The sequence below is a fragment of the Dipodomys ordii genome, unplaced genomic scaffold (genome assembly GCF_000151885.1).
Source record: "Dipodomys ordii isolate 6190 unplaced genomic scaffold, Dord_2.0 Scaffold83, whole genome shotgun sequence".
In the NCBI taxonomy this organism is placed as follows: Eukaryota; Metazoa; Chordata; class Mammalia; order Rodentia; family Heteromyidae; genus Dipodomys; species Dipodomys ordii.
This window is the reverse complement of record NW_012267299.1, coordinates 2,234,317-2,246,665: the sequence shown is the minus strand read 5'-3', so window position 1 is coordinate 2,246,665 and position 12,349 is coordinate 2,234,317. Positions and strand designations below refer to the sequence as shown.

The 12,349-nt window shown below is 38.9% G+C and overlaps 2 protein-coding genes across 3 annotated transcripts in view; one reads left to right on the top strand and one right to left on the bottom strand.

Moving 5' to 3' along the window:
• Nucleotides 1-11,915, bottom strand: part of Polk (polymerase (DNA directed) kappa) — a 52,439-nt gene extending 40,524 nt beyond the window's left edge. For both annotated transcript variants that reach the window (XM_013025303.1, XM_013025304.1), the window contains exon 1: nt 11,740-11,915. The gene's annotated coding sequence lies outside the window, so the exon portion shown is untranslated. The remainder of the gene's footprint in view (nt 1-11,739) is intronic.
• Nucleotides 11,916-12,232: 317 nt separating this feature from the next.
• Col4a3bp (collagen, type IV, alpha 3 (Goodpasture antigen) binding protein) overlaps nt 12,233-12,349 on the top strand; it is a 95,584-nt gene continuing 95,467 nt past the window's right edge. The window contains exon 1 of the mRNA XM_013025232.1: nt 12,233-12,250. Within this exon, the coding sequence (XP_012880686.1) occupies nt 12,233-12,250 (18 nt within the window). The remainder of the gene's footprint in view (nt 12,251-12,349) is intronic.

Genomic DNA, 12,349 nt, shown 5'->3' with positions numbered 1-12,349 from the left:
TTGACTCAGAAATCACAACAAATTTTAAAAATATGAAAAATTATGTTTATAATGTAGAAATTAAGTTGATATTTTAAGTTTATATTTTAGAGAAGCTAATTGTTTCTAGGAACATTGACTCATTAGAAGTAACCCATGAAGAAGTAAGCTATGATGTTTACTAGATCATGGCAGCACAAATATCTGTCCATATAAAAGATCCTAAATAGACTAATTTTGCTTTTCTACCGGGTAGAAACCTTAAGGAACAATTGCTACCCATGTCCTTAGAAAAGGAAAAAAAAATGGCTCTCCTTGTAAGTATTACAACATAGAACTTTACCATTTCATATAAAATTATACAAGGTTGGGCTGGGAATGTGGCTTAGTGGTAGAGTGCATGCCTAACATGCAGGAAGCCCTGGGTTTGATTCCTCAGTACCACATAAATAGAAAAAGCCAGAAGTAGTGCTGTGGCTCAAGTGGTAGAGTGCTAGCCTGGACCAAAGAAGCTCAGGGACAGTGCCCAGGTCCTGAGTTCAAGCCCCAGGACTAGCAAAAAAACCCAACAAAACAGAAGGCAAAATAATCACATAGGATAACAATACTAAGAAACTGAACTATTGTACTATAGTATTTATTATACACTATTCTGCATTATAAAAATGAAAACTAGCTCATAAAATGAAAGTTATATAAGCCATTATTATTCTCCTGAGTTGGAAAAACACGTTCCTTTTTGCTCAACTATTGTAAAGTTTCTTTTGAACACTAACCTTGATATTATTTCTTGATCCACTGCTGTTGAGTTCTAATTCTCTTATAGTAGTTACAGGCTATGGCAGGGATTAAAACTTTAGCAAGGTAATCCTTAGCAAATGAAAGAACTGATAAACCCTCAAACTTTCTCTCAAATGTTTGTGCTAATATGCAGTTCTCCTTTTATGTATATATTTTATTAGAACCATAAAATGGGTTAACCATGGAAAAGGGAAAGCTCATAATAACCCAACTCATTCTCAAAATTCCACAAAATATGTGTGAACACTGATTTATGTTGAAATTGTTAAAAGTCTATAATAACAATTGGTACTAAAGAAGAACAAGTGTTAACTACTGAATTTTTAAAAATGTTTTCCACAAAATCATTCATATATATGCAGTGGGGCTTGAACTCTGGGCCTGGGCACTGTCCTTGAGCTCCTCAGCTCAAGGTGAGCACTCTACCACTTGATCACTACTTCCCCTTTTCAGGTGGTTAACTGGAGATAAAGAGTCTCACAGACTTTCCTGCCCTGGCTAGCTTTGAACTGCGATCCTCAGATCTCAGCCTCCTGAGTAGCTAGGATCACAGGCATAAGCACCGGCATCTGGCTCAAAATCATTACTATATTTTCAACTAATCACACAAGCCTAAAATCCAGAAACTAAAAAAAATTAAGTATTCAGAAAACACGAATTCAAGAGTTTCCAAATATCAAGAAAAAAGCAAGGAGTGGTGATTTTGTAGAAATTAAGCCAAAATGATTTTAAAACATACCCACATACTCTCCAAAACTGAAAACAAAATCAACCTAATAATCTGTTGGGTTTTTGTTGTTGTTGTTGTTTTTTGCTTTGTCAGTCATGGAGTTTGAACTCAGAGCCTAGGTGCTATCCCTGAGCTCTTTTGCTCAAGGCTAGCCCTGTACCATTTTGAGCCACACAGCTCTACTTACAGTTTTCTGGTGACTAACCAGGGATAAGGGGATAAGAGTCTCGTGGACTTTCCTGCTCTGGCTTTGAACAATTATCTTCATATCTCAGCCTTCTGAGAAGCCAAGATTTCAAGCATGAGCCACCAAGGCCCAGCCTGAGGTTTTCTTTCTTTTTAATTTTTTTCTTAGAGTTTATGTGTTGACGGGGAGGGTGGTCCTGGGACTTGAACTCAGTGTTTAGTTGCTGTCCCTGAGCTTTTATGCTAAAGGCTGATGCTCTACTACTCAAGCCACAGCTCAAAAAGTTAGGCCTGGCCTAACAGTTATTTATTTATTGTTGTTGTTCGCGGGGCTGAACGCTGTCCCTGAACTCTTCAGCTCAAGGCTAGTACTCTACCACTTGAACCATAGTGCCACTTCCAGTTTTCTGGTGGGTAATTGGAGATAAGAGTCTCATGGACTTTCCTGCCCAGGCTGGCTTTGAACCGCAATCCTCAGATCTCACCCTACTGAGTAGCTAGGATTATAGGCATGAGCCACCAGTGCCTGGTTTGCCTAACTTTTTATAAAAGATTATTTCCAAGCTGGACACTGGTGTCTCATGCTTGTAATCCTAACTACTCAGGAGGCTGATATCTGAGGGTGGCAGTTCAAAGGTAGTCCAGGCAGGAAACTCCGTGAGACTCTTTTCTCCAAACAACCACCAGAAATCCAGAAGTGAAGCTATGGCTCAAAGTGGAAGAGCCCCAGCCTTGAGCAAAAGAGCTCAGGGACAGTGCCCAGGCCCTGAGTTCAAGCCCCATGACCAACAAAGGGAGCAAACATTAAAAAAAAAAAAAACTTCACAAAACATTGAGTTATTAATTTGTTAAACTATTATCTGTTATGCAATAAGTAGTTTGTTAGAGTACCTTAACAAGAGCTATTATCTCATAGAAGGAAAAGCATTCTTGACTTATTTATATATACTTGTGTATATCTGCATATATATGTGTATTAGTGTGTATATATAGACATATCTATTAATATGTTTATATACACATATATCTTCATCCATGTGTATATACAATGACATCTAAATATGTAAAATCCTTTTTTGGGTGTAGAGTACACTTAATTTTAATAGTTTGGTTTTAAGAATTGCTATAGTTTGGGCTTTAAATGCCTCCCAAAGGCCCCAATACTACAGGCTGAGTCACTAGCTTATGGTGCTACTGGGAGCTTGCAGAACTTCTAGAGGTGAGGTTAGTGGAAGGAAGCCAGTGGAAGCCACTGGAGTTGGTCTCTGAAATGGACATTAGAATCTCACTACTGTATTCTCTTTCCTTTGCTTTATGGCCAACCAGAGGTAAGCAGTTTTGCTCTACTGTACACTGGCTGCCATGATGCGCCGCCTTTACCAAGCAATGGAGCCAACCAAGTACCCAGTAGACTAAACCTCTGAAAATATGTACACAAATAAATCTTACCTCACTTCAGGTATTTTGGCATTAGATGGAAAGCTGAATAACATGAAGATATTGTGATATACAAAGAGCTGCCCATGATGCTACATACACCTGGATTTAGATTTAAACACTGAAATTTAACTATCCATGTCTTCTTGGTCTATGAATTTTAGTACACTGGTCTGTAAAACCTATCTTTCCAAGTTTCTAAAAGGTGAATGACTAATCACATGTGTAAGATCTCCACAACAGTAAAAACACATAGTAAGAATGCAATAAATGTGGATTCTCTCTTACCTTCTTTCTTACTTCTCTAAAATGTGCCAGGTCTGGTTGCTAACACTCGCATGAAATAATTGAAAAATCATTTACATGATAGAAAACACATTTTAAGGAACATTTTTATTGAGTTTTGGTGGTAATGAAGAAAGAAATAAATGCCTTGTGCTTACTAAACAGGTGCTCTATCACTTGAGTCATGCCTCCAATCTTCTTTTCATTGATTATTCCCAAGGCCTAGGACAACTTGGACTATAATTATACTATTGTGCTTCCAATGCTAATAGAAATGAGAGGCACATTTCATTCCACCCAGCTACTGTGCTTCCTCTGCAAGCTAGGATAGCAGGTGTATACACTATGTCTGGCCATTGTTGAGATGGAGTCATGTGAACTTTTTTTGTGAGAGCCGGTCTTAAACTGTGATCCCTTGACCACCACCTCCCAAGCTATGATACAAAATCCAAGATCTTATCCTTATCTTATCAAATCTCATTTTTAATTAACCAGTAAAAATCCAGAAGTGGAGGTGTGGCTTAAGTGGTAAAATGCCAGATCTGGGCAGAAAGCTATGGGACAACACTGAGGCCCTGATTTCTAGTCCCAGAACTGTAATCCTCACACAAAGAAATAATGAGCACAAAGAAATGCCAATGCAGGGCTCAGTAATAGACTGCTTACCTAAAAAGCTTGAGGTCCAGAGTTAAACCCCAATACTACACACACACACACACACACACACACACACACACACGAATAATAAATCAGTGAACAATGGATTTAAATTTAAAACTATTTAATAAACACTTTTGAATTCTTATTTTTATGCAAAGTCAATACTACTACTAAGGGAGATAGGGATAAGTAGAATTTACTATTTGTATTAATAACCTATTGCATTCTGTAATAGGTATTTATAGGTATTTATAGTATTTATTTATAGTATTTATTCTGAGAATAATTTTAGGCCAAGATACCAGAGTTACAAGAGACCCAAATCAAGTAGACTTGCTTTTTGATTGGACAATGTCTAGTTTACAAAATAGGAAGAAGACAGGGGTTATAGGAAGATACAAGTCTTTACCATGCTCTTCTGCCATGATCTTTTGCCTTATCAGACTCAGAAACAATAGTCAAGTGACCAAACATTGAAATTTTTGACATAATATACCAAATAAATCAGTTTCCCCTTTCATTTGAACAATGGATTTTTATGAACAAAGAGAAAATCTGGCACTCTCATCCAGTTAGTCATTCCAAAGGAAGGAAGGATTTATCATGGTGTAGCTTGCAAAGGAATTTAGAATATAACATTGCTGAATGAATGTTGTAGGACAGTATTCTTACGGCATTTTTTTAATGTTTGTGCACTGAGGGTTATTTGATAGTTTATATATGAACAAATACATAAGGAGGATGTACATATAAGGGATATAAGAAATAAACTGATGATGGAGAAATGAGATTTACTGCTCTTATACTTGTAGCTGGCATTTACAGACATACAAATGAAATGTTTGACTCTTAGGGAAGAAGAACACAAATGTCTTCTCTTTAACAAGAAATCAGCTGTCAAGATTTACAATATGGTTGAATTTTTATAACAGCACAAGATGAAGGAACAGAAGAAATGATAGGCTAAAATCTATTACAGATGCATATGCAATGTGGAATTTTTATTTATAGTATGCAAAGTTTCAGATTTAAGGATGAAAGTCAGGGAATACTACTTGTTTTTAAAGAACATCACCAGTTTATGTCTTAATAAAAGTTTGGGTTTATTACATTTTAACTTTTAGCACAAGTTGTAAAAATGTTTTTCACTGCAGTATTAGTTTTACTTCTCAAGATCATTCAGAAAATATTAAAAATATTAAAAAAGTAACATTATGACAAATGGTAATGATTATTTTCCCAACAAATTAAGGGTAAATCAATATGTTATAACTTTATCAACCTTAGACAAAAGGGTAGTTCCAATAGGCTGAAGGGATTATTAAAATTATTAGTGGATAATTAAAACACAGACTTGCTAATAGATTTCAGCAAGAAAATAGCTACGTAATATGCTACTGCAATTAAAATTTTTTTAAGAAAACTTCTTTAAATTATTTATTTATAGTCATTTCTTTTTTTTTTTTTTTTTGGTTGGTCGTGGGGCTGAACTCTGTGCCTGGACACTGTCCCTCAGCTCTTCAGCTCAAGGAGCCCCCTACCACTTGAGCCACAGCGCCACTTCTGGCTTTTCTGCTTATGTGGTGCTGAGGAATGGAACTCAGGGCCTCCTGCATGTGAGGCAAGCACTCTACCATCTACCACTGAGCCACCTTCCCAGCCCCTCTTTTTTTCTTATTTATTGAAAGGTCTTTAAATTATTTTATTTGGATATATTAATTGTATAAAGCAAGGTTTCACTGTGCTCTTTTGGTTCATACATATATTGTACTTTAATTATATTTATCTTTTTTTGTTATTACTCTTTTGTATGCCCTTCCCTTTTAAAACTTTCTTACAAATATTTAAAAAATGAGTTTCATTATAACTTTTTCATATGTGCATACAAAATTCCTCAATCATATTCTCCCCCCAAATCTGTTTTTTTCCTTCTCCCACTACCCACAGGTTCCTAATCCCAAAAAGCTGTTAAAACTAAAAAAAATTATGCAATTTACCTATAGTATCATTTGATTTGGACAAACTCTAAAATGTTTAAACATTTAAAACCATTAGGATAATTAATACAACATATAATAAAGTATATACTCCAAGTTTCCATGATCCAAAGTTTGGGCTAGACTCTTCACTAGCTATAAGCTTTGGCAACTTCCTTAACCTTCTTGAACTTAATTTTCCTTCTTTGTAACATAAGGATAATGTGCATCTTGAAAGACTTTTGTGAAGAATGAATAATAGACTTAATGATCATCTTTATAGAACTCTATGATGGAATTTGGCTTTGGTTTTCCTTAACTGATACTGAGCTAGTGATCTTTTCTCCTGGGACTTGTGAACTATAATTCCTACAAGTTGCTTGTTTTTATTTTATTTTTATTTTTGCCTGTCGTGGGACTTGAACTCAGGGTCTGGGTGCAGTTTCTGAGCTTTTTCACTCAAGGTTAGCACTCTACCACTTTGAGCCACAGTACTACTTCTGGTTTTCTGGTGGTTATTTGGAGATAAGAGTCTCACAGACTTTCCTGCTGGGGCTGGCTTTTAACTATAATCTGCACATCTCAGCCTCTTGAGTAGCTAGGATTACAGGTATGAGCCACCAGCGCCTGGCAAGGTAGTTTGCTTTTAAATCACCAATGAACTTATTTCACTCATAAAGTGACTTGGTGGAATGACATTAGGAAATAAAATCAATCTTTTCCTCTTTAAAACTCCAAATGACCATTGTTTCCACTGAGATGACCTAGAGAAGGCCAGTAGAAGGATTAGATAACAGGATTAGAGAACTATCAGATGGTGGGAGCAAAAGTTAGATTCTTTGAACTTCCACAACAGTACTTAAACTATTACTGTTCCACGTGTACTTTTCTCATCCAGTTTTTCTACAATCTCACAAGGTCCAGGAGCTTCTATCCCACCCTACTCCAACAAACCATTTCAAAGGCAGCTTTGTATTTTACGCTTGTGGGAAAACATGATTTGTACACTGGCTGGCCAGCAACCTGTTTCTTCTTAAGAATCTGAACTAGAGATAAAGAGAGGGCCCAGAAGTTGAGAGGTAGTTAAACTAGGCCAGGCAAACATGCAAGATGAGAATGGAATAAGGTCTTAGAACACAAGAATGTAGATATCACAAAAAGTTTATGGAATATATTAGGCAGCTAAGGATTCTGAGAATTCTACAATAAACTCTCTTACCTCCACTCCCTAAAATAAGTTTCTACTTCTTCAGTCAAAAGAACCTTTATAAGAAAGGTAATAACAGTACTTAATTGGTCAAGCATAAAACAGTTTATTAACCCCAACATAGTTCATTCTGAAATTTTAACCCTTTCCATAATCTCCCTATGACAGCAGGTTTTGATGCTGTTCTGCTATCTTTTGCATTAAGTGAGGAGGGGATGTCAACTATTGCAGACAGTAAACAAATGCAACCTTTCTGGAGAATAATTTGACAAAATCACACTGCTAAAATGTATAGAGAATATACACTGAAATTGAGAATCTGTTTCATTGGCCATGATTGAAAATTTACCTAAAACAGATTCACATAATTGTACAAAAATAAAGTTAAACTGATGTCTCCTAAAATATTTTTATAATAGTAAGAGACGAAAATTTGTGATTGCATTAAAAGAAGATCCTGTGGCTCAGTGGAAGAGTGCTTGCCTTGCATGCACTAGAGGCCCTGGCTGGGTTCAATTCCTCAACACCGAATAAGCAGAAAAAAGCCAGAAGTGGCACTATGGCTCAAGTGGTAGAACACTAGCCTTGAGCTTAAGAGCTGAGGGATAGCGCCCAGGCCCGGAGTTCAGGCCCTATAATGGACAAAGAAAAAAAAAAGAGGATTCTGTGCAATAATTTAAAATAATGCCATAAAGGAGTATGAGGAAGATTAAGAAACATAAACAATTAAAGTGGCAGAGTGCCTGATTAGCAAGCTCAAACCCTTGAGTTCAAATGCCAGTACCACAAAAAACAGAAAGAAAAAAGAAAGTACTGTTGAAGGTAATATGCCTAGCAAGTGTGAAGACCTGAGTTCAAACCCAAGAATTACTCGAAAGAAGGAAAGAAAGGAAGAAAGAGAGGGAGAAGGAAAGAAGGAAGGAAAGAAAAAGAGAGAAAGAAAGAGCAAGCTATGAAATAAGATGCTTACAGTTTAGTATTAAGTTAAAAATGCAATTTGTACAATGTATAATGACTGCACATACATATATAAATCTAAAAATTCTAACAAAAATGCTCATTTCAGGAAAATTATGAGAACATGCTTTAAAAAAGAAAAACAAATATCAGGCGAAGGCTGATGGTTTGGGTCTATAATCCCAGCTACTTAAAGGGTTGTGATTAAAGGCTAGCCCTGTCAAAAAGTTAGCAAGACACCATCTCAACCAACAAGCACGATGTAGTGGTGCATACTTGTAATCCTAGTTACTGTGAGGCATAGGTAGGTAGGAAGATCACAGTCCACAACAGGTCCTAGGTAAAAACATGAGACTTATCTGAAAAACAGCTAAAGCAAAAAGGATCTGAGCATAGTTCAAATGTTATAGTGACTGCCTAGGTAAACACAAGGCCCTTAGTTAAAGTCCCAGTTACACTAAGTGAATATGAAAAATGGGCATCAGTAATTTGGGGGGAAGAGGGGATATTCTAGAAACAATAATAGGGCATTGTGGAATTCTTTAAATTAGTATGGCATTAGGATAGATATAATAAAAAAGAAAGTTCAGAAATAGGCCTACATATGGGAATTTTGCATATCATAAAGGTATACACTGTTCAATAAAGTATTGAATGGAGTGAAATGTCTATTTCATATACTCATAAATCCTAGGTGGACTCAAGTTCTAAAAGTAAAAATAAATAAGAGAAAAATGTAGAACATTATAAAAGAGCTGGGGAAGGCACTAAGACAGACAACTCAAAAGTTAACATTCTCAAGGACAAATATGCTTTATGTAGTTTGTGTGCATGAAAATACAACAATGTGGGCTGGGAAGGTGGCTCAGTGGTAGAGCGCTTGCCTTGCATGCTCGAGGCCCTGGGTTCGATTCCTCAGCACCACATAAGCAAAAAAAGAAAAAAGCCGGAAGTGGCGCTTTGGCTTAAGTGGTAGAGCGCTAGCCTTGAGCTGAAGAGCTGAGGGACAGTGCCCAGGCCCAGAGTTCAGGCCCCACGACCGGACCAAAAACAAACAAACAAACAAAAAAAAAGAAAATACAACAATGAAACCTGTTGAGTAGTGTACCATTAATGAATGCTAATAAAAGAATAATGAACTGTCATTCTCACCACTGAATAAAAAAGCTGATGTTTTATTCTTTCATTGACATTTCCTTTATTTTTTTAACAGTAATGGAATAAATGAAGTAAATCTTAACCTGTAATGTGATATTCTAATCATTATACAAAAATCTTTCTGCACTTAAAACAGTTTAGTATTATAGATATACAGGGTACAACAATGTAGCAAGAAATTTTTTTTGTTGTTTTTGGGTCCGGTCCTGAGGCCTGTACTCCGGGCCTGGGCGCTGTCCCTTCAGCTCTTCAGCTCAAGGCTAGCGCTCTACCACTTGAGCTACAGCATCACTTCCAGCTTTTTTCTTTTTGCTTATGTGGTGCTGAGGAGTGGAACCCAGTGTCTCAGGCATGCAAGGCAAGCGCTCTACCACTGAGCCACCTTCCCAGCCAATCAAGAAACTTTAAAAAAGGAAATTTCTCATTAACTCTAAATATAATAAAGGAACTTATTAATGGAATTAATTGAGTGACATAAGTACTTCTTAACAATTACACAATCTAGAAAAACATAAAACATAATAGTCCAATTTTAAAATAGACATGTTTCTATGACTCTAAATTCACTATGAAATAAATTTCTCAACAATTCAGTCATTTACTTAGAGTGAAATTTTGTTGTTGTTGTTGTTGGTCATGGGGCTCGAACTCTGGCCTGGCACTGTCCATCAGCTCTTCAGCTCAAGGCTAGCGCTCTACCACTTGAACCACAGTGCTACTTCTGGTTTTCTGGTGGATTATTAGAGGTAAGTCCCATGGACTTTCCTACGCAAGCTGGCTTTGAACTGTGATTCTAGATCTCAGCCTCCTGAGTAGCTAAGATTACAGGCGTGAGCCACTGGAGCCGGCTAGAGTGAGATTTTAAAACCTAGTATAAAAAAGATCAGAAATACGAAGTGTAGCCACTAGGCAATAACAAGGCAAAGAAAAATGACAACATTCTAACAGCATACTTTTGTATAATTCAATAAAAAAGAAAAAATATGCTAAGTGGGTTTTCCCTTTTGCTTTCTTTCCCTTTTGCTTTCTGAATGACAAGCTAGGGATTAGGTTTTTTAACATCTGACAAAGTATTTTTGTAAAGCTTTATTTCTTAAAGTTTTATTCCTCTGAATGTCTTTCAATTATGCATTTTCATGATTTCATGGTGGGAAAAGCAGATTTAGTACCTATTGTCAATCTAAGTCAGTGTAAGATATCACAGGTACTTCTCAGATCCTATTTTTTCCCCCACAAGATCACAATTCGGTTGGCATCTTCCATTGCTATCAGAATTATTTCCTGCCATTGTGCCTTTTTCCTCAAACTCAAAGTTTCTATCTTGGTAATAAGCAGGTATACTTTCTACATTTTACTGAGTAAATTTATTATAGGCTTTTTTTATCAGGAAGTCAACAAGATATAAAAGTAGCAACAGGAAAAAATTAAAACTACAAGGTCGAAGGTCTCACAATAAATTATTCTTAAAATATAGACACAAAAAAAGATGACAAAATCTGTTAGATCTTCCACGGCTCTTTCCACTAATCCCATCTTTTAAAAGGGCTGCCTCATTACCTGACTCATATAATTGAAACCCCTCTGTACATCACTTCTTTTTTGGGGGGAGAAGGGGGTCCGGCCGTGGGGCCTGAACTCTGGGCCTGTCCCTCAGCTCTTCAGCTCAAGGCTAGCGCTCTACCACTTGAGCCACAGCGCCACTTCCGGCTTTTTTCTTTTTGCTTCTGTGGTGCTGAGGAATCGAACCCAGGGCCTCATGCATGCAAGGCAAGCGCTCTACCACTGAGCCACCTTCCCAGCCCTGTACATCACTTTTTATAATAAATTATAAAAAGTAAACAAAAACAAAAAACGCCTGCCTAATCCTTTATTACTTAATACAACTACTGCATTTTAAAATGTTTTCTTCAAAAACTTTGGATTCCAACCTTTCCTATCTTTCAGGGAAGTGTACATGGAAAAAGATGGCTCCCGAGGGGTCTCAAGAAGACAGCCACAGCTAAGAGGACGCCAGGCTTCCATCTGACATTCTCTAAATTCACAAACCCTTACCATCCCTTCCTCACTCACAACCTCAAAACTACATGACACGAAAGAAGAACTCTGGAACGCAGGCGACGAGAACGGACTGCTGGCGAGAAGAGGCTCCGAAAGGCTTCCTCCCAAGGCGGGAAAATAGGAAGTGTAACTTCTGAAGGGCAAAATCGTAGGCCTTTCGGAGTCCGGCCTGGAAGGGGAGCCTCCGGCCCCCTCGTGCGGCCCGAACCCCGGACCCACCCGGCACCACCCTGCCCGGGCAAGTCGCACGAACGTTCCCGGGGCTTCCGGAAGGCAGCTACGGAAGACAGCCCGGCCAAACTCACCTGACAGGCATCAAGCCCGGAGAATCCGTCATAAACACGCTCGGCGGGGACAGAAGCGAAGCCGGGAGGAGAGGTCAAGCCACGGTGAAAGAAAACCCACTCATCGCTAGCGGTCTCCAAGGCAACGAGTCCCCCCCACCCACGCGCGACACTCACGAGTGGCCTAAAACCACGACTACAATTCCCAGTAGGCAACGCGGCGGCGGGGCAGCGTCCCTCCCAGAATGCCACTGTGCCTTGGCGGCGTTCGTCTCCCACCCTCTCCTCTCTCAGCCCTGCCCCCTTTCCTACCCGTCGTCACCCGGGAGGGCTGGAGGTAGACAGCGTGCGGCGGTGAGGCGGGGGCGGAGGGAGAGGGGGAGATCCCGAACGCTCGGCGTGTGACGTCAGACGCCGGGAGGGGGACGAGGCGGGGAGGGCGGAGAGAATGGCAGGACGGCGGGGAGAGGAGAGGAGAGGGGAGGGGAGGGTAAATAGTGGGCCAGGCTGGAAGATGGCGGCGGTCGCGGAGGTGTGAGGTGACCGGGGTCTCTGCCGCGGGTTTTTTTTTTCCTTCCCTTCCTCCTCCCTTCTTCCTCGCCCTGACTGAGGTTGGCCCCGCGGGGGCCGG